The 23,227-nt window shown below is 44.1% G+C and overlaps 1 protein-coding gene across 10 annotated transcripts in view; it reads left to right on the plus strand.

The window, feature by feature from the left end:
* atp2b2 (ATPase plasma membrane Ca2+ transporting 2) overlaps positions 1–23,227 on the plus strand; it is a 215,511-nt gene that overhangs the window by 51,644 nt on the left and 140,640 nt on the right. For all 10 annotated transcript variants that reach the window (XM_064967444.1, XM_064967442.1, XM_064967440.1 and 7 more), the window contains exon 2: positions 6,513–6,713. In XM_064967444.1, coding sequence (XP_064823516.1) covers positions 6,513–6,713 — 201 coding nt within the window. The remainder of the gene's footprint in view (positions 1–6,512; positions 6,714–23,227) is intronic.

The raw sequence follows: 23,227 nt of genomic DNA on the forward strand, positions 1-23,227 counted from the left end.
ACATTACACATACAGAAGTTTCAAAACAATAAAGACATTACAAATGTCATATTATCTATATACAGTGTTTTAACCATGTACAAATGGTTAAAGGACACAAGGGAAAATAAATAAGCGTAAATATGGGTTGTATTTACAATGGTGTTTGTTCTGCTAAATGGGATATATTTTTATTTATTTTCTTCACTGGTTGCCCTTTTCTCATGGCAACAGGTCACAAATCTTGCTGCTCTGATGGCACACTGTGGAATTTCACCCAGTAGATATGGGAGTTTTTCAAAATTGGATTTGTTTTCGAATTCTTTGTGGATCTGTGTAATCTGAGGGAAATATGTCTCTCTAATATGGTCATACATTGGACAGGAGGTTGGGAAGTGCAGCTCAGTTTCCACCTCATTTTGTGGGCAGTGAGCACATAGCCTGTCTTCTCTTGAGAGCCATGTCTGCCTACGGCGGCCTTTCTCAATAGCAAGGCTATGCTCACTGAGTCTGTACATAGTCAAAGCTTTCCTTAAGTTTGGGTCAGTCACAGTGGTCAGGTATTCTGCCACTGTGTACTCTCTGTGTAGGGCCAAATAGCATTCTAGTTTGCTCTGTTTTTTTGTTAATTCTTTCCAATGTGTCGAGTAATTATCTTTTTGTTTTCTCATGATTTGGTTGGGTCTAATTGTGCTGTTGTCCTGGGGCTCTGTAGGGCTGTCAATTAGGGTGTGCAGGGTGAATACATGGTCTGTTGTACGGTAATGTGGTAAAAAGCCAATTTGACATTTGCTCAGTACATTGTTTTCACTGAGGAAATGTAGGAGTCTGCTGTTATTGATAATGCAGAGGATTTTCCCAAGGTTGCTGTTGACGCATATTCCACGGTAGTTATTGGGGTCAAATTTGTCTCTACTTTTGTGCATTGGGGTGATCAGTCCTTTGTTCCAAATATTGGGGAAGATGCCAGAGCTGATGTTAAAGAGTTTTAGTATAGCCAATTGGAATTTGTTGTCTGTATATTTGATCATTTCATTGAGGATACCATCAACACCACAGGCCTTTTTGGGTTGGAGGGTTTTTATTTTGTCCTGTAACTCATTCAATGTAATTGGAGAATCCAGTGGGTTCTGGTAGTCTTTAATAGTTGATTCCAAGATTTGTATTTGATCATGTATATGTTTTTGCTCTTTATTCTTTGTTATAGAGCCAAAAAGATTGGAGAAGTGGTTTACCCATACATCTCCATTTTGGATAAATAATTATTTGTGTTGTTGTTTGTTTAGTGTTTTCCAATTTTCCCAGAAGTGGTTAGAGTCTATGGATTCTTCAATTGCATTGAGCTGATTTCTGACATGCTGTTCCTTCTTTTTCTGTAGTGTATTTCTGTATTGTTTTAGTGATTCACCATAGTGAAGGCGTAGACTCAGGTTTTCCTGGTCTCTATGTTTTTGGTTGGACAGGTTTCTCAATTTCTTTCTTAGATTTTTGCATTCTTCATCAAACCATTTGTCATTATTGTTAATTTTCTTCGGTTTTCTATTTGAGATTTTTAGAATTGATAGGGAAGCTGAGAGGTCAAATATACTGTTAAGATTTGCTACTGCCAAGTTTACACCTTCACTATTACAGTGGAACGTTTTACCCAGCAAATTGTCTAAAAGGGATTGAATTTGTTGTTGCCTAATTGTTTTTTGGTAGGTACAGAGAGATCCTTGATGATTCTATCACTATCTATAGTTCTATCATTATCACTTTCTCTATCACTATCTATAGTTCTATCATTATCTCTATCACTATCTATAGTTCTATCATTATCTCTATCTCTACCACTATCCATAGTTCTATCATTATCACTTTCTCTATCACTGTCTATAGTTCTATCATTACCACTATCTCTATCACTGTCTATAGTTCTATCATTACCACTATCTCTATCACTATCTCTTTCTCTATCACTCTCTATAGTTATATCATTATCACTATCTCTATCTATAGTTATATCATTATCACTATCTCTATCACTATCTATAGTCCTATCTTTATCACTATCTCTATCACTATCTATAGTTCTATCATTTTCACTAATCACTATCTATAGTTCTATCTCTATCACTATCTATATCACTAACTATAGTTCTATCATTATCACTATCTCTATCACTAGCTATAGTTCTATCATTATCACTATCTCTATCACTATCTATAGTTATATCATTATCACTATCTCTATCACTATCTATAATTCTATCATTATCACTATCTCTATCACTATCTATAGTTATATCATTATCTCTATCTCTACCACTATCTATAGTTTTATCATTATCACTATCTATAGATCTATCATTGTCATTATATCTATCACTATCTATAGTTCTATCACTATCTCTACCACTATCTATAGTTCTCTCATTATCACTTTCTCTATCACTATCTCAATCTCTATCACTATCTATAGTTATATCATTATCACTATCACTAACTATAGTTCTGTCATTATCACTATCTATATCTCTATCACCATATATAGTTCTGTCATTGTCACTATCTCTATCACTATCTACAGTTCTATCATTATCACTATCTCTATCACTATCTATAGTTCTATCATTATCTCTATCTCTACCACTATCTATAGTTCTATCATTATCACTTTCTCTATCACTATCGATAGTTCTATCATTATCACTATCTCTATCACTATCTCTATCACTATCTCTAGTTCTATCTCAATCTCTATCACTATCTATAGTTATATCATTATCACTCTCTTTTACTGTCTCTATCACTATCTATAGTTCTATCTTTATCACTATCTCTATCACTATATATAGTTCTATCATTATCACTATCTATATCACTATCTATAGTTCTATCATTATCACTATCTCTATCACTATCCATAGTTCTATCATTTCCACTAATCACTATCTATAGTTCTATCATTATCAATATCTCTATCACTATCTCTATCACTATCTATAGTTCTATCATTATCACTATCTCTTTTACTATCTCTATCACTATTTATAGTTATGTCATTATCACTATCTATATCACTATCTCTCTCTCTATCAATATCTATAGTTCTATCATCGTCACTATCTCTATCACTACCTCTATCGCTATCTACAGTTCTATCATTATCACTATCGCTATCTCTGTCACTCTATCTCTATACTATCACTTTCTTTATCCTTGTCACTATCTCTATCACTATATATAGTTCTATCATTATCACTATCTCTATCATTATCTATAGTTCTATCATTTTCACTAATCACTATCTATAGTTCTATCATTATCTCTATCACTATCTAGCTCTATATCACTAGCTATAGTTCTATCATTATCACTATCTCTATCACTATCTATAGTTCTATCATTATCACTATCTCTATCACTATCTATAGTTCTATCATTATCACTATCTCTATCACTATCTATAGTTCTGTCATTATCACTATCTCTATCACTATCTATAGTTCTATCATTATCTCTATCTCTACCACTATCTATAGTTCTATCATTATCACTTTCTCTATCACTATCACTAGTTCTATCATTATCACTATCTCTTTTACTATCTATAGTTCTGTCATTATCACTATCTATATCACTATCTCTATCACTATCTATAGTTCTATCATTGTCACTATCTCTATCACTATCGCTATCTATAGTTCTATCATTATCACTATCTCTATCACTTTCACTATCACTCTCTATCTCTATACTATCACTTTCTTTATCCTTGTCACTATCTCCTTATCACTTTCACCATCTATATCTCTATCACAATCTATATCTACATTACTATCATTTTCTTTATCACTGTCACTTTCTCTATCACTATCTCTATCAATATCACTAGTCGAGAAAGAGTGAAATCAATATATCTATCACTATCACTTTCTCTATCACTATCAATATCTATATCTCTATCACTATCACTTTCTCTATCACTATCTCTATCTCTATGTCTATTACTAATGGACATGATTTGGAAAGGCACACACCTGTCTATATAAAGGGTACCAAAAAATGTCTGCAGCATTGAAGGTCCCCAAGAACACAGTGGCCTCCATCATTCTTAAATGGAAGAAGTTTGGAACCACCAAGACTCTTCCTAGAGCTGACGCCGATGGTCACTCTGACAGAGCTCCAAAGTTCCTCTGTGGAGATGGGAGAAATTTACAGAAGACCAACCATCTCTGCTGCGTTGCAGCAATCAGGCCTTTATGGTAGAGTGGCCAGACGGAAGCCACTCCTCAGTAAAAGGCGCATGACCGCCTGCTTGGATTTTGCCGAAAGGCACCTAAAGACTCTCAGACCATGAGAAACAAGATTCTCTGGTCTGATGATTGAACTCTTTGGCCTGAATGCCAAGCGTCACGTCTGGAGGAAACCTGGCACCATCAATACGGTGAAGCATGGTGGTGGCAGCATCATGCTGTGAGGATGTTTTTCAGTGGCAGGGACTTGGAGACTAGTCCGGATCGAGGGAAAGATGAACGAAGCAAAGTACAGAGAGATCCTTGATGAAACCCTGCTTCAGAGCACTCAGGACCTCAGACTGGGGCGAAGGTTCCCTTTCCAACAAGACAACAACTCTAAGTACACAGCCAAGACAATGCAGGTGTGACTTCGGGACTAGTCTCTGAATCTCCTTGAGTGGCCCAGCCGGATCCCAGATTTGTGGTGGGGATGTTTTTCAATGGCAGGAATTGGGAGACCAGTCAGGATCGAGGGAAAGATAAACAGAGCAAAGTACAGACAGATCCTTGATGAAAACCTGTTGGAGCGGAGAAGGAGAGGAGCAGGCCCTACTGATGGAGAAGGAGCAGAGCAGGCCCTACTGATGGAGAAGGAGGGGAGCAGGCCCTACTGATGGAGAAGGAGGGGAGCAGGCCCTACTGATGGAGAAGGAGGGGAGCAGGCCCTACTGATGGAGAAGGAGGGGAGCAGGCCCTACTGTTGGAGAAGGAGCAGAGCAGGCCCTCCTGATAGAGTAGGAGGGGCAACGGGAGAAACCATTCAAAAAATCACATGCCCTCCTAAAACTGGTTATAACTTCAGTCTTTGTGATATTGACAGTATATGGGTGGGTGGTGTATGGGTGGTTGGTGTGTGGGTGGTTAGTGTGTGGGTGGCTGGTGTACGGGTGGTTGGTGTGTGGGTGGTTAGTGTGTGGGTGGTTAGTGTGTGGGTGGTTGGTGTATGGGTGGTTGGTGTGTGGGTGGTTGGTGTATGGGTGGTTGGTTGGTGTGTGGGTGGCTGGGTGGCTGGTGTATGGGTGGTTAGTGTGTGGGTGGTTGGTGTGTGGGTGGTTGGTGTGTGGGTGGCTGGTGTATGGGTGGTTGGTGTATGGGTGGTTGGTGTGTGGGTGGTTGGTGTGTGGGTGGCTGGTGTGTGGGTGGCTGTACAGGTGGTTGGTGTGTGGGTGGTTGGTGTGTGGGTGGTTGGTGTGTGGGTGGCTGGTGTATGGGTTGCTGGTGTATGGGTGGTTGGTGTGTGGGTGGGTGGTTGGTTTAGGTGTGGTTGGTGTATGTGTGGTTGGTGCGTGGGTGGTTGGTGTGTGGGTGGCTGGTGTGTGGGTGGCTGGTGTACAGGTGGTTGGTGTGTGGGTGGTTGGTGTGTGGGTGGATGGTGTATGGGTGGTTGATGTGTGGGTGGCTGGGTGGCTGGTGTATGGGTGGTTAGTGTGTGGGTGGTTGGTGTGTGGGTGGGTGGTTGGTGTATGGGTGGTTGATGTGTGGGTGGTTGGTGTGTGGGTGGTTGGTGTATGGGTGGTTGGTGTGTGGATGGTTGGTGTGTGGGTGGTTAGTGTGTGGGTGGTTGGTGTGTGGGTGGCTGGTGTGTGGGTGGCTGGTGTACAGGTGGTTGGTGTGTGGGTGGTTGGTTGGTGTATGGGTGGTTGGTGTGTGGGTGGTTTGTGTGTGGGTAGTTGATATGTGGGTGGTTGGTGTGTGGGTGGCTGGTGTATGGGTGGTTGGTGTGTGGGTGGTTGGTGTGTGTGTGGGTGGTTGGTTGGTTTATGTGTGGTTGGTGTATGTGTGGTTGGTGTATGGGTGGTTGGTGTATGGTTGGTTGGTGTATGGGTGGTTGGCGTATGGGTGGTTAGTTGGTTTATGTGTGGTTGGTGTATGGGTGGTTGGTGTATGGGTGGTTGGTGTACGGGTGGTTGGTGTACGGGTGGTTGGTGTACGGGTGGTTGGTGTACGGGTGGTTGGTGTACGGGTGGTTGGTGTACGGGTGGTTGGTGTACGGGTGGTTGGTGTACGGGTGGTTGGTGTATGGGTGGTTTGTGTGTAGAAGTGGATGGCTGGTTTGTGTGTGTTCTCTAGTAGAGTGTGTGTGGAGGAGACAGAGGAAAAAGGAAAACCAGACAGTATATTGTCATGTGTGTATGATCATTTGTATCTTTTTCTATGAGAGCGAGAGAGAGATATGATGTTTTACACATGTAGATGTGATGTGTACAAAAGTTACATTTAATTCAATTGTTAATTAATTCTCTCTCCAACCAGGCTTAACAGGAGATGCAACCGACCTCGATAAGAGGAAAGAAGTGTATGGGGAAAACCTAATACCTCCCAAGAAGCCAAAGACCTTCCTCCAGTTAGTATGGGAGGCCCTGCAGGACGTGACTCTGATCATCTTGGAGGTGGCTGCCCTGATCTCTCTGGGACTGTCCTTCTATCAGCCTCCGGGAGGGGACAGTGGAGAGTGTGAGTACTGACACGCAGACGACACTTGCACTCATGCACACACACACACACACACACACACACACACACACACACACACACACACACACACACACACACACACACACACACACACACACACACACACACACACACACACACACACACACATACGTACTCACGCACTCAGACACATATGTTAACACACATACAGTATGCAGGCAGACACACACACACACACACACACACACACACACACACACACACACACACACACACACACACACACACACACACACACACACACACACCTAAGCACGCTCCTCAAAATCTAAGGAAGATCTGGGTATGAGCCAAGGAGATCTGGGGGGGGGGGGGTTAATAAAGTTTTCACCAGAGAAGAAACCTTTAGGTGAAGGCCATTCATCAACTCTCTACCTGGGCTGTTGTAAGGAACACTGTGGATTCGACAGGGAGTTACAGGAAAGGAGGACAGGACATTAAGGCTGTGTCACAAATAGCATGCTATTTTCTATGTAGTGCACTACTTTTGACAAGGGCCCATAGGGACTAGGGTTCCATTTGACCAGGGCCCATAGGGAATAGGGTTCCATTTGACCAGGGCCCAGAGGGAATAGGGTACCATTTGACCAGGGCCCAGAGGGAATAGGGTACCATTTGACCAGGGCCCAGAGGGAATAGGGTACCATTTGACCAGGGCCCATAGGGAATAGGGTATCATTTGACCAGGCCCCAGATCCAATAGGTCTGTCAGACATTTGGGCTTTACGTCTCACATAAAAAAACGTTGGACTGATTTGTTGTATTAACTTAAGTAACTTAAGTAAAACATAACATCTACGGTAAAAAGGGAGACAAGGTTATAACAGTAAGCTGATAAAGCATCTGCATACAATATACACACCTGAACATGGGATAGCAATATATATATATATATAGTCTGAAAACAGTGGTGAAATAAATGTTAGACCCCCCCCCCCCGAAGCAGGGCCCATATTGGCTGTCTGGTCTGTCCTCACGTGTTGTCTTGACACACAACACGTTGTCTATAGTTTTCAGTCAGTGACAATGTCTGCCTCTGAAGGAAGATGAGTCATGTCTGTGCCTCACTTTGGTCTGTGCTTCACTTCGGTCTGTGCCTCACTTCGGTCTGTGCCTCACTTCGGTCTGTGCCTCACTTCGGTCTGTGCCTCACTTCGGTCTGTGCCTCACTTCGGTCTGTGCCTCACTTCGGTCTGTGCCTCACTTCGGTCTGTGCCTCACTTCGGTCTGTGCCTCACTTCGGTCTGTGCTTCACTTCGGTCTGTGCCTCACTTCGGTCTGTGCCTCACTTCGGTCTGTGCCTCACTTTGGTCTGTGCCTCACTTCGGTCTGTGCCTCACTTCGGTCTGTGCCTCACTTTGGTCTGTTCCTCACTTCGGTCTGTGCCTCACTTTGGTCTGTGCCTCACTTCGGTCTGTGCCTCACTTCGGTCTGTGCCTCACTTCGGTCTGTGCCTCACTTCGGTCTGTGCCTCACTTCGGTCTGTGCCTCACTTCGGTCTGTGCCTCACTTTGGTCTGTGCCTCACTTCGGTCTGTGCCTCACTTCGGTCTGTGCCTCACTTCGGTCTGTGCCTCCTCTCAGACGTCACAGGCGTTCAGATTGAATCAGTTACTGATCCCGAGTCTGCAGATTGCAGTCGCATAATCAAATCAAATCAAATTGTATTGGTCATATACACATGGTTAGCAGATGTTACTGTGAGTGCAGAGAAATGCTTGTGCTTCTAGTTCTGACCGTGCAGTAATAACCAACGAGTTAATCTAACACGTTTAAACGTTTTACTCACATTGGCTGCGGTGAAGGAGAGCCCGCAAGTTTGGGTAGCGGGCCGTGTCAGTGGCACTGTATTGTCCTCAAAGTGAGCAAAGAAGTTACTTAGTTTGTCTGGGAGCAAGACGTCGGTGTCCGCGACGTGGCTGTGATTGTCTGTAGACCCTGTGTCTGAGCCGTTGAATTGCGACTCCACTTTGTCTCTAAATGCTTAGCTTGTTTGATCGCCATGCAAAGGGAATAGCGACACTGTTTGTATTCGGTCAGGCTCTAACCAACAGTGCAAAAAAGGTGTTAGGTGAACAATAGGTCAGTAAAGAAATAAAACAACAGTAAAAAGACAGACTATATACAGTAGAGAGGCTATATACAGTAGAGAGGCTATATACAGTAGAGAGGCTATATACAGTAGAGAGGCTATATACAGTAGAGAGGCTATATACAGTAGAGAGGCTATATACAGTAGAGAGGCTATATACAGTAGAGGCTATATACAGTAGAGAGGCTATATACAGTAGAGAGACTATATACAGTAGAGAGGCTATATACAGTAGAGAGGCTATATACAGTAGAGAGGCTATATACAGTAGAGAGGCTATATACAGTAGAGAGGCTATATACAGTAGAGGGGCTATATACAGTAGAGAGGCTATATACAGTAGAGAGGCTATATACAGTAGAGGCTATATACAGTAGAGAGGCTATATACAGTAGAGAGGCTATATACAGTAGAGGCTATATACAGTAGAGAGGCTACATAGAGTAGAGAGGCTATATACAGTAGAGAGGCTATATACAGTAGAGAGGCTATATACAGTAGAGAGGCTATATACAGTAGAGGCTATATACAGTAGAGGCTATATACAGTAGAGAGGCTATATACAGTAGAGGCCATATACAGTAGAGAGGCTATATACAGTAGAGGCTATATACAGTAGAGAGGCTATATACAGTAGAGAGGCTATATACAGTAGAGAGGCTATATACAGTAGGGAGGCTATATACAGTAGAGAGGCTATATACAGTAGAGAGGCTATATACAGTAGAGAGGCTATATACAGTAGAGAGGCTATATACAGTAGGGAGGCTATATACAGTAGAGAGCTATATACAGTAGAGAGGCTATATACAGTAGAGAGGCTATATACAGTAGAGAGGCTATATACAGTAGAGAGGCTATATACAGTAGAGGGGCTATATACAGTAGAGAGGCTATATACAGTAGAGAGGCTATATACAGTAGAGGCTATATACAGTAGAGAGGCTATATACAGTAGAGAGGCTATATACAGTAGAGGCTATATACAGTAGAGAGGCTACATAGAGTAGAGAGGCTATATACAGTAGAGAGGCTATATACAGTAGAGAGGCTATATACAGTAGAGAGGCTATATACAGTAGAGGCTATATACAGTAGAGGCTATATACAGTAGAGGCTATATACAGTAGAGAGGCTATATACAGTAGAGGCTATATACAGTAGAGAGGCTATATACAGTAGAGGCTATATACAGTAGAGAGGCTATATACAGTAGAGAGGCTATATACAGTAGAGAGGCTATATACAGTAGGGAGGCTATATACAGTAGAGAGGCTATATACAGTAGAGAGGCTATATACAGTAGAGAGGCTATATACAGTAGAGAGGCTATATACAGTAGAGAGGCTATATACAGTAGAGAGGCTATAACAGTAGGGAGGCTATATACAGTAGGGAGGCTATATACAGTAGAGAGGCTATATACAGTATAGAGGCTATATACAGTAGAGGCTATATAGAGTAGGGAGGCTATATACAGTAGAGAGGTTATATACAGTAGAGAGGCTATATACAGTAGAGGCTATATACAGTAGAGAGGTTATATACAGTAGAGGCTATATACAGTAGAGGCTATATACAGTAGAGAGGCTATATACAGTAGAGAGGCTAAATACAGTAGAGGCTATATACAGTAGAGAGGCTATAGAAGTAGAGAGGTTATATACAGTAGAGGGGCTATATACAGTAGAGAGGCTATATACAGTAGAGAGGCTACATACAGTAGAGGCTATATACAGTAGAGAGGCTATAGAAGTAGAAAGGTTATATACAGTAGAGGGGCTATATACAGTAGAGAGGCTATATACAATAGAGGCTATATACAGTGGAGAAGCTATATACAGTAGAGAGGCTATATACAGTAGAGAGGCTATATACAGTAGAGAGGCTATATACAGTAGAGAGGCTATATACAGTAGAGAGGCTATATACAGTAGAGAGGCTATATACAGTAGAGCGGCTATATACAGTAGAGAGGCTACATACAGTAGAGAGGCTATATACAGTAGAGAGGCTGTATACAGGAGAGAGGCTACATACAGTAGAGAGGCTATATACAGTAGAGAGGCTATATACAGTAGAGAAGCTATATACAGTAGAGAGGCTATATACAGTAGAGAGGCTATATACAGTAGAGAGGCTATATACAGTAGAGAGGCTATATGCAGTAGAGGCTATATACAGTAGAGAGGCTATATACAGTAGAGGCTATATACAGTAGAGAGGCTATATACAGTAGAGAGGCTATATACAGTAGAGAGGCTATATACAGTAGAGAGGCTATATACAGTAGGGAGGCTATATACAGTAGAGAGGCTATATACAGTAGAGAGGCTATATACAGTAGAGAGGCTATATACAGTAGAGAGGCTATATACAGTAGAGAGGCTATATACAGTAGGGAGGCTATATACAGTAGAGAGGCTATATACAGTAGAGAGGCTATATACAGTAGAGAGGCTATATACAGTAGAGAGGCTATATACAGTAGAGTGGCTATATACAGTAGAGAGGCTATAACAGTAGAGAGGCTATATACAGTAGGGAGGCTATATACAGTAGAGAGGCTATATACAGTATAGAGGCTATATACAGTATAGAGGCTATATACAGTAGAGAGGCTATATACAGTAGGGAGGCTATATACAGTAGAGAGGCTATATACAGTAGAGAGGCTATATACAGTAGAGGCTATATACAGTAGAGAGGTTATATACAGTAGAGGCTATATACAGTAGAGAGGCTATATACAGTAGAGGCTATATACAGTAGAGAGGCTATATACAGTAGAGAGGCTAAATACAGTAGAGGCTATATACAGTAGAGAGGCTATAGAAGTAGAGAGGTTATATACAGTAGAGGGGCTATATACAGTAGAGAGGCTATATACAGTAGAGAGGCTACATACAGTAGAGGCTATATACAGTAGAGAGGCTATAGAAGTAGAAAGGTTATATACAGTAGAGGGGCTTTATACAGTAGAGAGGCTATATACAATAGAGGCTATATACAGTGGAGAAGCTATATACAGTAGAGAGGCTATATACAGTAGAGAGGTTATAAACAGTAGAGAGGTTATATACAGTAGAGAGGATATATACAGTAGAGAGGCTATATACGGTAGAGAGGCTATATACAGTAGAGAGGCTATATACAGTGGAGAGGCTATATACAGTAGAGAGGCTATATACAGTAGAGAGGCTATATACAGTAGAGCGGCTATATACAGTAGAGAGGCTACATACAGTAGAGAGGCTATATACAGTAGAGAGGCTGTATACAGGAGAGAGGTTATATACAGTAGAGAGGCTATATACAGTAGAGGCTATATACAGTAGAGAGGCTATATACAGTAGAGGCTATATACAGTAGAGAGGCTATATACAGTAGAGAGGCAATAAAGTTCTTTCAGAGCCGTCGATGCGTCTGCTTGGGGGAGGATGTACACGGCTGTGATTATAATCGAAGAGAATTCTCTTGGTAGATAATGCGGTTGGCATTTGATTGTGAGGAATTCTAAGTCAGGTGAACAAAAGGACTTGAGTTCCTGTATGTTGTTATGATCACACCACGACTCGTTAATCATAAGGCATACACCCCCGCCCTTCCTCTTACCAGAGAGATGTTTGTTTCTGTCGGCGCGATGCGTGAAGAAACCGGGTGGCTGTACCGACTCCGACAACAAACAGATCTGGGACCAGGCTAGAGGATGAAGACAGTACAAACAGATCTGGGACCAGGCTAGAGGATGAAGACAATACAAACAGATCTGGGACCAGGCTAGAGGATGAAGACAGTACAAACAGATCTGGGACCAGGCTAGAGGATGAAGACAGTACAAACAGATCTGGGACCAGGCTAGAGGATGAAGACAATACAAACAGATCTGGGACCAGGCTAGAGGATGAAGACAATACAAACTGATCTGGGACCAGGCTAGAGGATGAAGACAATACAAACAGATCTGGGACCAGGCTAGAGGATGAAGACAGCAGAAACAGGCTAGAGACAACCTGACTTTTCAGTAGATGGGACTGGGACCAGAAATTGAGCTAATATTTCAATATAATGGTAATTTCACCCCCCAAATAACCCAATTTAGAAAGACCCTATGAGCTAAAGATTAACCGGCCCCATTTTAAATGAGAACTTGTTCTCAACTGGCCTACCTGGTTAAATAAAGGTGTTCTCAACTGGCCTACCTGGTTAAATAAAGGTGTTCTCAACTGGCCTACCTGGTTAAATAAAGGTGTTCTCAACTGGCCTGCCTGGTTAAATAAAGGTGTTCTCAACTGGCCGACCTGGTTAAATAAAGGTGTTCTCAACTAGCCTACCTGGTTAAATAAAGGTGTTCTCAACTGGCCTACCTGGTTAAATAAAGGTGTTCTCAACTGGCCTACCTGGTTAAATAAAGGTGTTCTCAACTGGCCTACCTGGTTAAATAAAGGTGTTCTCAACTGGCCGACCTGGTTAAATAAAGGTGTTCTCAACTAGCCTACCTGGTTAAATAAAGGTGTTCTCAACTGGCCTACCTGGTTAAATAAAGGTGTTCTCAACTGGCCTACCTGGTTAAATAAAGGTGTTCTCAACTGGCCTACCTGGTTAAATAAAGGTGTTCTCAACTGGCCTACCTGGTTAAATAAAGGTGTTCTCAACTGGCCTACCTGGTTAAATAAAGGTGTTCTCAACTGGCCTACCTGGTTAAATAAAGGTGTTCTCAACTGGCCGACCTGGTTAAATAAAGGTGTTCTCAACTAGCCTACCTGGTTAAATAAAGGTTTTTTCATAACCGGCCTACCTGGTTAAATAAAGGTGTTCTCAACTGGCCTACCTGGTTAAATAAAGGTGTTCTCAACTGGCCGACCTGGTAAAATAAAGGTGTTCTCAACTGGCCTACCTGGTTAAATAAAGGTGTTCTCAACTGGCCAACCTGGTTAAATAAAGGTGAAATAAAAATAAAATACAGTTTTCCAGTCTGTTTCTGACACGATGTGGACAGGACTGAGATGTGGACAGGACTGAGATGTGGACAGGACTGAGATGTGGACAGGACTGAGATGTGGACAGGACTGAGATGTGGACAGGACTGAGATGTGGACAGGACTGAGGAGTATACAATCGGAAACCTATGGCTGGAGTGTGCATGTACGATTGTGTGTGTGTGTGTGTGTGTGTGTGTGTGTGTGTGTGTGTGTGTGTGTGTGTGTGTGTGTGTGTGTGTGTGTGTGTGTGTGTGTGTGTGTGTGCGTGCGTGCGTGCGTGTGTGTGTGTGTGTACAACCTGAAACCATCATCCTCAAAGCCTCAAAAGCTTCAAAGAACAAAATATGAGGTTGACTTTAGTTTGATTCAGAGAATAAAAGACCTAGGTTTGATTAGCATATCAGACCCGACCGCTGCATTTTAAAAGACATGAAAGCTGTTTTTAAGAGGGGGCTTAACTACCTGATTTGGCCTTGTTTTGGGGCTTTGTTCATTAGTGTGCTTGCGAAGCAAGAAACACTGTTTAAACTTTAAAACGTGTAGAATGGTCTGGAATAACCAATGTTCCCTCTCAAATGTTTTCGGCACTGAGCAAATATCAGCTCTGCTGAAAACTCGGTGCAACTTCCAGCGCGCGTTTACTGTGAACACTGAGGCTGTACCTGCTTAAAAGTTACAGTTTTACTGTGAACACTGAGGCTGTACCTGCTTAAAAGTTACAGTTTTACTGTGAACACTGAGGCTGTACCTGCTTAAAAGTTACAGTTTTACTGTGAACACTGAGGCTGTACCTGCTTAAAAGTTACAGTTTTACTGTGGACACTGAGGCTGTACCTGCTTAAAAGTTACAGTTTTAACAGTGGCCAAGTAGACCCAAATGCAGACACAGGATATTTATTATAACAAAAGGAGTAGGCAAAAGACAGGCCGGGGACAGGCGAGAGTTCATCAACCAGGTCAGAGTCCAAACAATACCAAAAGACAGGCCGGGGACAGGTGAGAGTTCATCAACCAGGTCAGAGTCCAAACAGTACCAGTGGATAGGCAGGCTCGAGGTCAGGACAGGCGAGAGTTCATCAACCAGGTCAGAGTCCAAACAATACCAGTGGATAGCAGGCTCGAGGTCAGGACAGGCGAGAGTTCATCAACCAGGTCAGAGTCCAAACAATACCAAAAGACAGGCCAGGGACAGGCGAGAGTTCATCAACCAGGTCAGAGTCCAAACAATACCAGTGGATAAGCAGGCTCGAGGTCAGGACAGGCGAGAGTTCATCAACCAGGTCAGAGTCCAAACAATACCAGTGGATAGGCAGGCTCGAGGTCAGGACAGGCGAGAGTTCATCAACCAGGTCAGAGTCCAAACAATACCAAAAGACAGGCCGGGGACAGGCAAGAGTTCATCAACCAGGTCAGAGTCCAAACAATACCAGTGGATAGGCAGGCTCGAGGTCAGGACAGGCGAGAGTTCATCAACCAGGTCAGAGTCCAAACAATACCAAAAGACAGGCCGGGGACAGGCGAGAGTTCATCAACCAGGTCAGAGTCCAAACAATACCAGTGGATAGGCAGGCTCGAGGTCAGGACAGGCGAGAGTTCATCAACCAGGTCAGAGTCCAAACAATACCAAAAGACAGGCCGGGGACAGGCAAGAGTTCATCAACCAGGTCAGAGTCCAAACAATACCAGTGGATAGGCAGGATCGAGGTCAGGACAGGCGAGAGTTCATCAACCAGGTCAGAGTCCAAACAATACCAAAAGACAGGCCGGGGACAGGCGAGAGTTCATCAACCAGGTTAGACTCCAAACAGTACCAGTAGATAGGCAGGCTTGAGGTCAGAACAGGCAGAGTGGTCAGGCAGGTGGATTCGGCGTCAGGACAGGCAAGGGTCAAAACCAGGAGGGCTAGGAAAAAAACAGAGACTGGGGAAAAATAGGAGCCAGGTTGACTTGGCAAAACAAGACGAGGCAGGAAACACAGGGATAAATACACCGGGACTAATGGGGAAAACAAGAGGAACTGGCACAGAGAGGCAGGAAACACAGGGATAAATACACCGGAACTAATGGGGAAAACAAGACGAACTGGCACAGAGAGACAGGAAACACAGGGATAAATACACCGGGACTAATGGGGAAAACAAGAGGAACTGGCACAGAGAGACAGGAAACACAGGGATAAATACATCGGGGACTAATGGGGAAAACAAGAGGAACTGGCACAGAGAGACAGGAAACACAGGGATAAATACACTAATGGGACTAATGGGGAAAACAAGAGGAACTGGCACAGAGAGACAGGAAACACAGGGATAAATACATCGGGGACTAATGGGGAAAACAAGAGGAACTGGCACAGAGAGACAGGAAACACAGGGATAAATACACCGGGACTAATGGGGAAAACAAGACGAACTGGCACAGAGAGACAGGAAACACAGGGATAAATACACCGGGACTAATGGGGAAAACAAGAGGAACTGGCACAGAGAGACAGGAAACACAGGGATAAATACATCGGGGACTAATGGGGAAAACAAGAGGAACTGGCACAGAGAGACAGGAAACACAGGGATAAATACACCGGGACTAATGGGGAAAACAAGACGAACTGGCACAGAGAGACAGGAAACACAGGGATAAATACATCGGGGACTAATGGGGAAAACAAGAGGAACTGGCACAGAGAGACAGGAAACACAGGGATAAATACACTAATGGGACTAATGGGGAAAACAAGACGAACTGGCACAGAGAGTCAGGAAACACAGGGATAAATACACCGGGGTCTAATGGGGAAAACAAGAGGAACTGGCACAGAGAGGCAGGAAACACAGGGATAAATACATTGGGGACTAATGGGGAAAACAAGAGGAACTGGCACAGAGAGACAGGAAACACAGGGATAAATACATCGGGGACTAATGGGGAAAACAAGAGGAACTGGCACAGAGAGACAGGAAACACAGGGATAAATACACTAATGGGACTAATGGGGAAAACAAGACGAACTGGCACAGAGAGTCAGGAAACACATTGATAAATACACCGGGGTCTAATGGGGAAAACAAGAGGAACTGGCACAGAGAGGCAGGAAACACAGGTATAAATACATCGGGGACTAATGGGGAAAACAAGAGGAACTGGCACAGAGAGGCAGGAAACACAGGGATAAATACACTAATGGGACTAATGGGGAAAACAAGACGAACTGGCACAGAGAGTCAGGAAACACAGGGATAAATACATCGGGGACTAATGGGGAAAACAAGAGGAACTGGCACAGAGAGGCAGGAAACACAGGGATAAATACATCGGGGACTAATGGGGAAAACAAGAGGAACTGGCACAGAGAGACAGGAAACACAGGGATAAATACACCGGAACTAATGGGGAAAACAAGACGAACTGGCACAGAGAGACAGGAAACACAGGGATAAATACATTGGGGACTAATGGGGAAAACAAGAGGAACTGGCACAGAGAGACAGGAAACACAGGGATAAATACATCGGGGACTAATGGGGAAAACAAGAGGAACTGGCACAGAGAGACAGGAAACACAGGGATAAATACACTAATGGGACTAATGGGGAAAACAAGACGAACTGGCACAGAGAGTCAGGAAACACAGGGATAAATACACCGGGGTCTAATGGGGAAAACAAGAGGAACTGGCACAGAGAGGCAGGAAACACAGGGATAAATACATCGGGGACTAATGGGGAAAACAAGAGGAACTGGCACAGAGAGACAGGAAACACAGGGATAAATACATCGGGGACTAATGGGGAAAACAAGAGGAACTGGCACAGAGAGACAGGAAACACAGGGATAAATACACTAATGGGACTAATGGGGAAAACAAGACGAACTGGCACAGAGAGTCAGGAAACACAGGGATAAATACACCGGGGTCTAATGGGGAAAACAAGAGGAACTGGCACAGAGAGGCAGGAAACACAGGTATAAATACATCGGGGACTAATGGGGAAAACAAGAGGAACTGGCACAGAGAGGCAGGAAACACAGGGATAAATACACTAATGGGACTAATGGGGAAAACAAGACGAACTGGCACAGAGAGTCAGGAAACACAGGGATAAATACACCGGGGACTAATGGGGAAAACAAGAGGAACTGGCACAGAGAGGCAGGAAACACAGGGATAAATACATCGGGGACTAATGGGGAAAACAAGAGGAACTGGCACAGAGAGACAGGAAACACAGGGATAAATACACCGGGGACTAATGGGGAAACAAGAGGAACTGGCACAGAGAGACAGGAAACACAGGGATAAATACACTAATGGGACTAATGGGGAAAACAAGACGAACTGGCACAGAGAGTCAGGAAACACAGGGATAAATACATCGGGGACTAATGGGGAAAACAAGAGGAACTGGCACAGAGAGACAGGAAACACAGGGATAAATACACTAATGGGACTAATGGGGAAAACAAGACGAACTGGCACAGAGAGTCAGGAAACACAGGGATAAATACACCGGGGTCTAATGGGGAAAACAAGAGGAACTGGCACAGAGAGACAGGAAACACAGGGATAAATACACCGGGACTAATGGGGAAAACAAGAGGAACTGGCACAGAGAGACAGGAAACACAGGGATAAATACACTAATGGGACTAATGGGGAAAACAAGACGAACTGGCACAGAGAGTCAGGAAACACAGGGATAAATACACCGGGGTCTAATGGGGAAAACAAGAGGAACTGGCACAGAGAGACAGGAAACACAGGGATAAATACACCGGGACTAATGGGGAAAACAAGAGGAACTGGCACAGAGAGACAGGAAACACAGGGATAAATACACTGGGGACTAATGGGGAAAACAAGAGGAACTGGCACAGAGAGACAGGAAACACAGGGATAAATACACCGGGGTCTAATGGGGAAAACAAGACGAGCTGGCACAGAGAGGCAGGAAACACAGGGATAAATACACTAATGGGACTAATGGGGAAAACAAGACGAACTGGCACAGAGAGTCAGGAAACACAGGGATAAATACACCGGGGTCTAATGGGGAAAACAAGAGGAACTGGCACAGAGAGACAGGAAACACAGGGATAAATACACCGGGACTAATGGGGAAAACAAGAGGAACTGGCACAGAGAGACAGGAAACACAGGGATAAATACACTAATGGGACTAATGGGGAAAACAAGACGAACTGGCACAGAGAGTCAGGAAACACAGGGATAAATACACCGGGGACTAATGGGGAAAACAAGAGGAACTGGCACAGAGAGGCAGGAAACACAGGGATAAATACATCGGGGACTAATGGGGAAAACAAGAGGAACTGGCACAGAGAGACAGGAAACACAGGGATAAATACACCGGGGACTAATGGGGAAACAAGAGGAACTGGCACAGAGAGACAGGAAACACAGGGATAAATACACTAATGGGACTAATGGGGAAAACAAGACGAACTGGCACAGAGAGTCAGGAAACACAGGGATAAATACATCGGGGACTAATGGGGAAAACAAGAGGAACTGGCACAGAGAGACAGGAAACACAGGGATAAATACACTAATGGGACTAATGGGGAAAACAAGACGAACTGGCACAGAGAGTCAGGAAACACAGGGATAAATACACCGGGGTCTAATGGGGAAAACAAGAGGAACTGGCACAGAGAGACAGGAAACACAGGGATAAATACACCGGGACTAATGGGGAAAACAAGAGGAACTGGCACAGAGAGACAGGAAACACAGGGATAAATACACTAATGGGACTAATGGGGAAAACAAGACGAACTGGCACAGAGAGTCAGGAAACACAGGGATAAATACACCGGGGTCTAATGGGGAAAACAAGAGGAACTGGCACAGAGAGACAGGAAACACAGGGATAAATACACCGGGACTAATGGGGAAAACAAGAGGAACTGGCACAGAGAGACAGGAAACACAGGGATAAATACACTGGGGACTAATGGGGAAAACAAGAGGAACTGGCACAGAGAGACAGGAAACACAGGGATAAATACACCGGGGTCTAATGGGGAAAACAAGACGAGCTGGCACAGAGAGGCAGGAAACACAGGGATAAATACACTAATGGGACTAATGGGGAAAACAAGACGAACTGGCACAGAGAGTCAGGAAACACAGGGATAAATACACCGGGGTCTAATGGGGAAAACAAGAGGAACTGGCACAGAGAGACAGGAAACACAGGGATAAATACACCGGGACTAATGGGGAAAACAAGACAAACTGGCACAGAGAGTCAGGAAACACAGGGATAAATACACCGGGGTCTAATGGGGAAAACAAGAGGAACTGGCACAGAGAGGCAGGAAACACAGGGATAAATACATCGGGGACTAATGGGGAAAACAAGAGGAACTGGCACAGAGAGACAGGAAACACAGGGATAAATACATCGGGGACTAATGGGGAAAACAAGAGGAACTGGCACAGAGAGACAGGAAACACAGGGATAAATACACTAATGGGACTAATGGGGAAAACAAGACGAACTGGCACAGAGAGTCAGGAAACACAGGGATAAATACACCGGGGTCTAATGGGGAAAACAAGAGGAACTGGCACAGAGAGGCAGGAAACACAGGTATAAATACATCGGGGACTAATGGGGAAAACAAGAGGAACTGGCACAGAGAGGCAGGAAACACAGGGATAAATACACTAATGGGACTAATGGGGAAAACAAGACGAACTGGCACAGAGAGTCAGGAAACACAGGGATAAATACACCGGGGACTAATGGGGAAAACAAGAGGAACTGGCACAGAGAGGCAGGAAACACAGGGATAAATACATCGGGGACTAATGGGGAAAACAAGAGGAACTGGCACAGAGAGACAGGAAACACAGGGATAAATACACCGGGGACTAATGGGGAAACAAGAGGAACTGGCACAGAGAGACAGGAAACACAGGGATAAATACACTAATGGGACTAATGGGGAAAACAAGACGAACTGGCACAGAGAGTCAGGAAACACAGGGATAAATACATCGGGGACTAATGGGGAAAACAAGAGGAACTGGCACAGAGAGACAGGAAACACAGGGATAAATACACTAATGGGACTAATGGGGAAAACAAGACGAACTGGCACAGATAGTCAGGAAACACAGGGATAAATACACCGGGGTCTAATGGGGAAAACAAGAGGAACTGGCACAGAGAGACAGGAAACACAGGGATAAATACACCGGGACTAATGGGGAAAACAAGAGGAACTGGCACAGAGAGACAGGAAACACAGGGATAAATACACTGGGGACTAATGGGGAAAACAAGAGGAACTGGCACAGAGAGACAGGAAACACAGGGATAAATACACCGGGGTCTAATGGGGAAAACAAGACGAGCTGGCACAGAGAGGCAGGAAACACAGGGATAAATACACTAATGGGACTAATGGGGAAAACAAGACGAACTGGCACAGAGAGTCAGGAAACACAGGGATAAATACACCGGGGTCTAATGGGGAAAACAAGAGGAACTGGCACAGAGAGACAGGAAACACAGGGATAAATACACCGGGACTAATGGGGAAAACAAGAGGAACTGGCACAGAGAGACAGGAAACACAGGGATAAATACACTAATGGGACTAATGGGGAAAACAAGACGAACTGGCACAGAGAGTCAGGAAACACAGGGATAAATACACCGGGGACTAATGGGGAAAACAAGAGGAACTGGCACAGAGAGTCAGGAAACACAGGGATAAATACACCGGGGACTAATGGGGAAAACAAGAGGAACTGGCACAGAGAGGCAGGAAACACAGGGATAAATACATCGGGGACTAATGGGGAAAACAAGAGGAACTGGCACAGAGAGACAGGAAACACAGGGATAAATACACCGGGGACTAATGGGGAAACAAGAGGAACTGGCACAGAGAGACAGGAAACACAGGGATAAATACACTAATGGGACTAATGGGGAAAACAAGACGAACTGGCACAGAGAGTCAGGAAACACAGGGATAAATACATCGGGGACTAATGGGGAAAACAAGAGGAACTGGCACAGAGAGACAGGAAACACAGGGATAAATACACTAATGGGACTAATGGGGAAAACAAGACGAACTGGCACAGAGAGTCAGGAAACACAGGGATAAATACACCGGGGTCTAATGGGGAAAACAAGAGGAACTGGCACAGAGAGACAGGAAACACAGGGATAAATACACCGGGACTAATGGGGAAAACAAGAGGAACTGGCACAGAGAGACAGGAAACACAGGGATAAATACACTAATGGGACTAATGGGGAAAACAAGACGAACTGGCACAGAGAGTCAGGAAACACAGGGATAAATACACCGGGGTCTAATGGGGAAAACAAGAGGAACTGGCACAGAGAGACAGGAAACACAGGGATAAATACACCGGGACTAATGGGGAAAACAAGAGGAACTGGCACAGAGAGACAGGAAACACAGGGATAAATACACTGGGGACTAATGGGGAAAACAAGAGGAACTGGCACAGAGAGACAGGAAACACAGGGATAAATACACTAATGGGACTAATGGGGAAAACAAGAGGAACTGGCACAGAGAGACAGGAAACACAGGGATAAATACACCGGGGTCTAATGGGGAAAACAAGACGAGCTGGCACAGAGAGGCAGGAAACACAGGGATAAATACACTAATGGGACTAATGGGGAAAACAAGACGAACTGGCACAGAGAGTCAGGAAACACAGGGATAAATACACCGGGGTCTAATGGGGAAAACAAGAGGAACTGGCACAGAGAGACAGGAAACACAGGGATAAATACACCGGGACTAATGGGGAAAACAAGAGGAACTGGCACAGAGAGACAGGAAACAAAGGGATAAATACACTGGGGACTAATGGGGAAAACAAGAGGAACTGGCACAGAGAGACAGGAAACACAGGGATAAATACACCGGGGTCTAATGGGGAAAACAAGACGAGCTGGCACAGAGAGGCAGGAAACACAGGGATAAATACATCGGGGTCTAATGGGGAAAACAAGAGGAACTGGCACAGAGAGACAGGAAACACAGGGATAAATACACTGGGGACTAATGGGGAAAACAAGAGGAACTGGCACAGAGAGGCAGGAAACACAGGGATAAATACATCGGGGACTAATGGGGAAAACAAGAGGAACTGGCACAGAGAGACAGGAAACACAGGGATAAATACACTGGGGACTAATGGGGAAAACAAGAGGAACTGGCACAGAGAGACAGGAAACACAGGGATAAATACACTGGGGACTAATGGGGAAAACAAGAGGAACTGGCTCAGAGAGACAGGAAACACAGGGATAAATACACTGGGGACTAATGGGGAAAACAAGAGGAACTGGCACAGAGAGACAGGAAACA

This window comes from Oncorhynchus masou, chromosome 6, assembly GCF_036934945.1.
Source record: "Oncorhynchus masou masou isolate Uvic2021 chromosome 6, UVic_Omas_1.1, whole genome shotgun sequence".
NCBI lineage: Eukaryota > Metazoa > Chordata > Actinopteri > Salmoniformes > Salmonidae > Oncorhynchus > Oncorhynchus masou.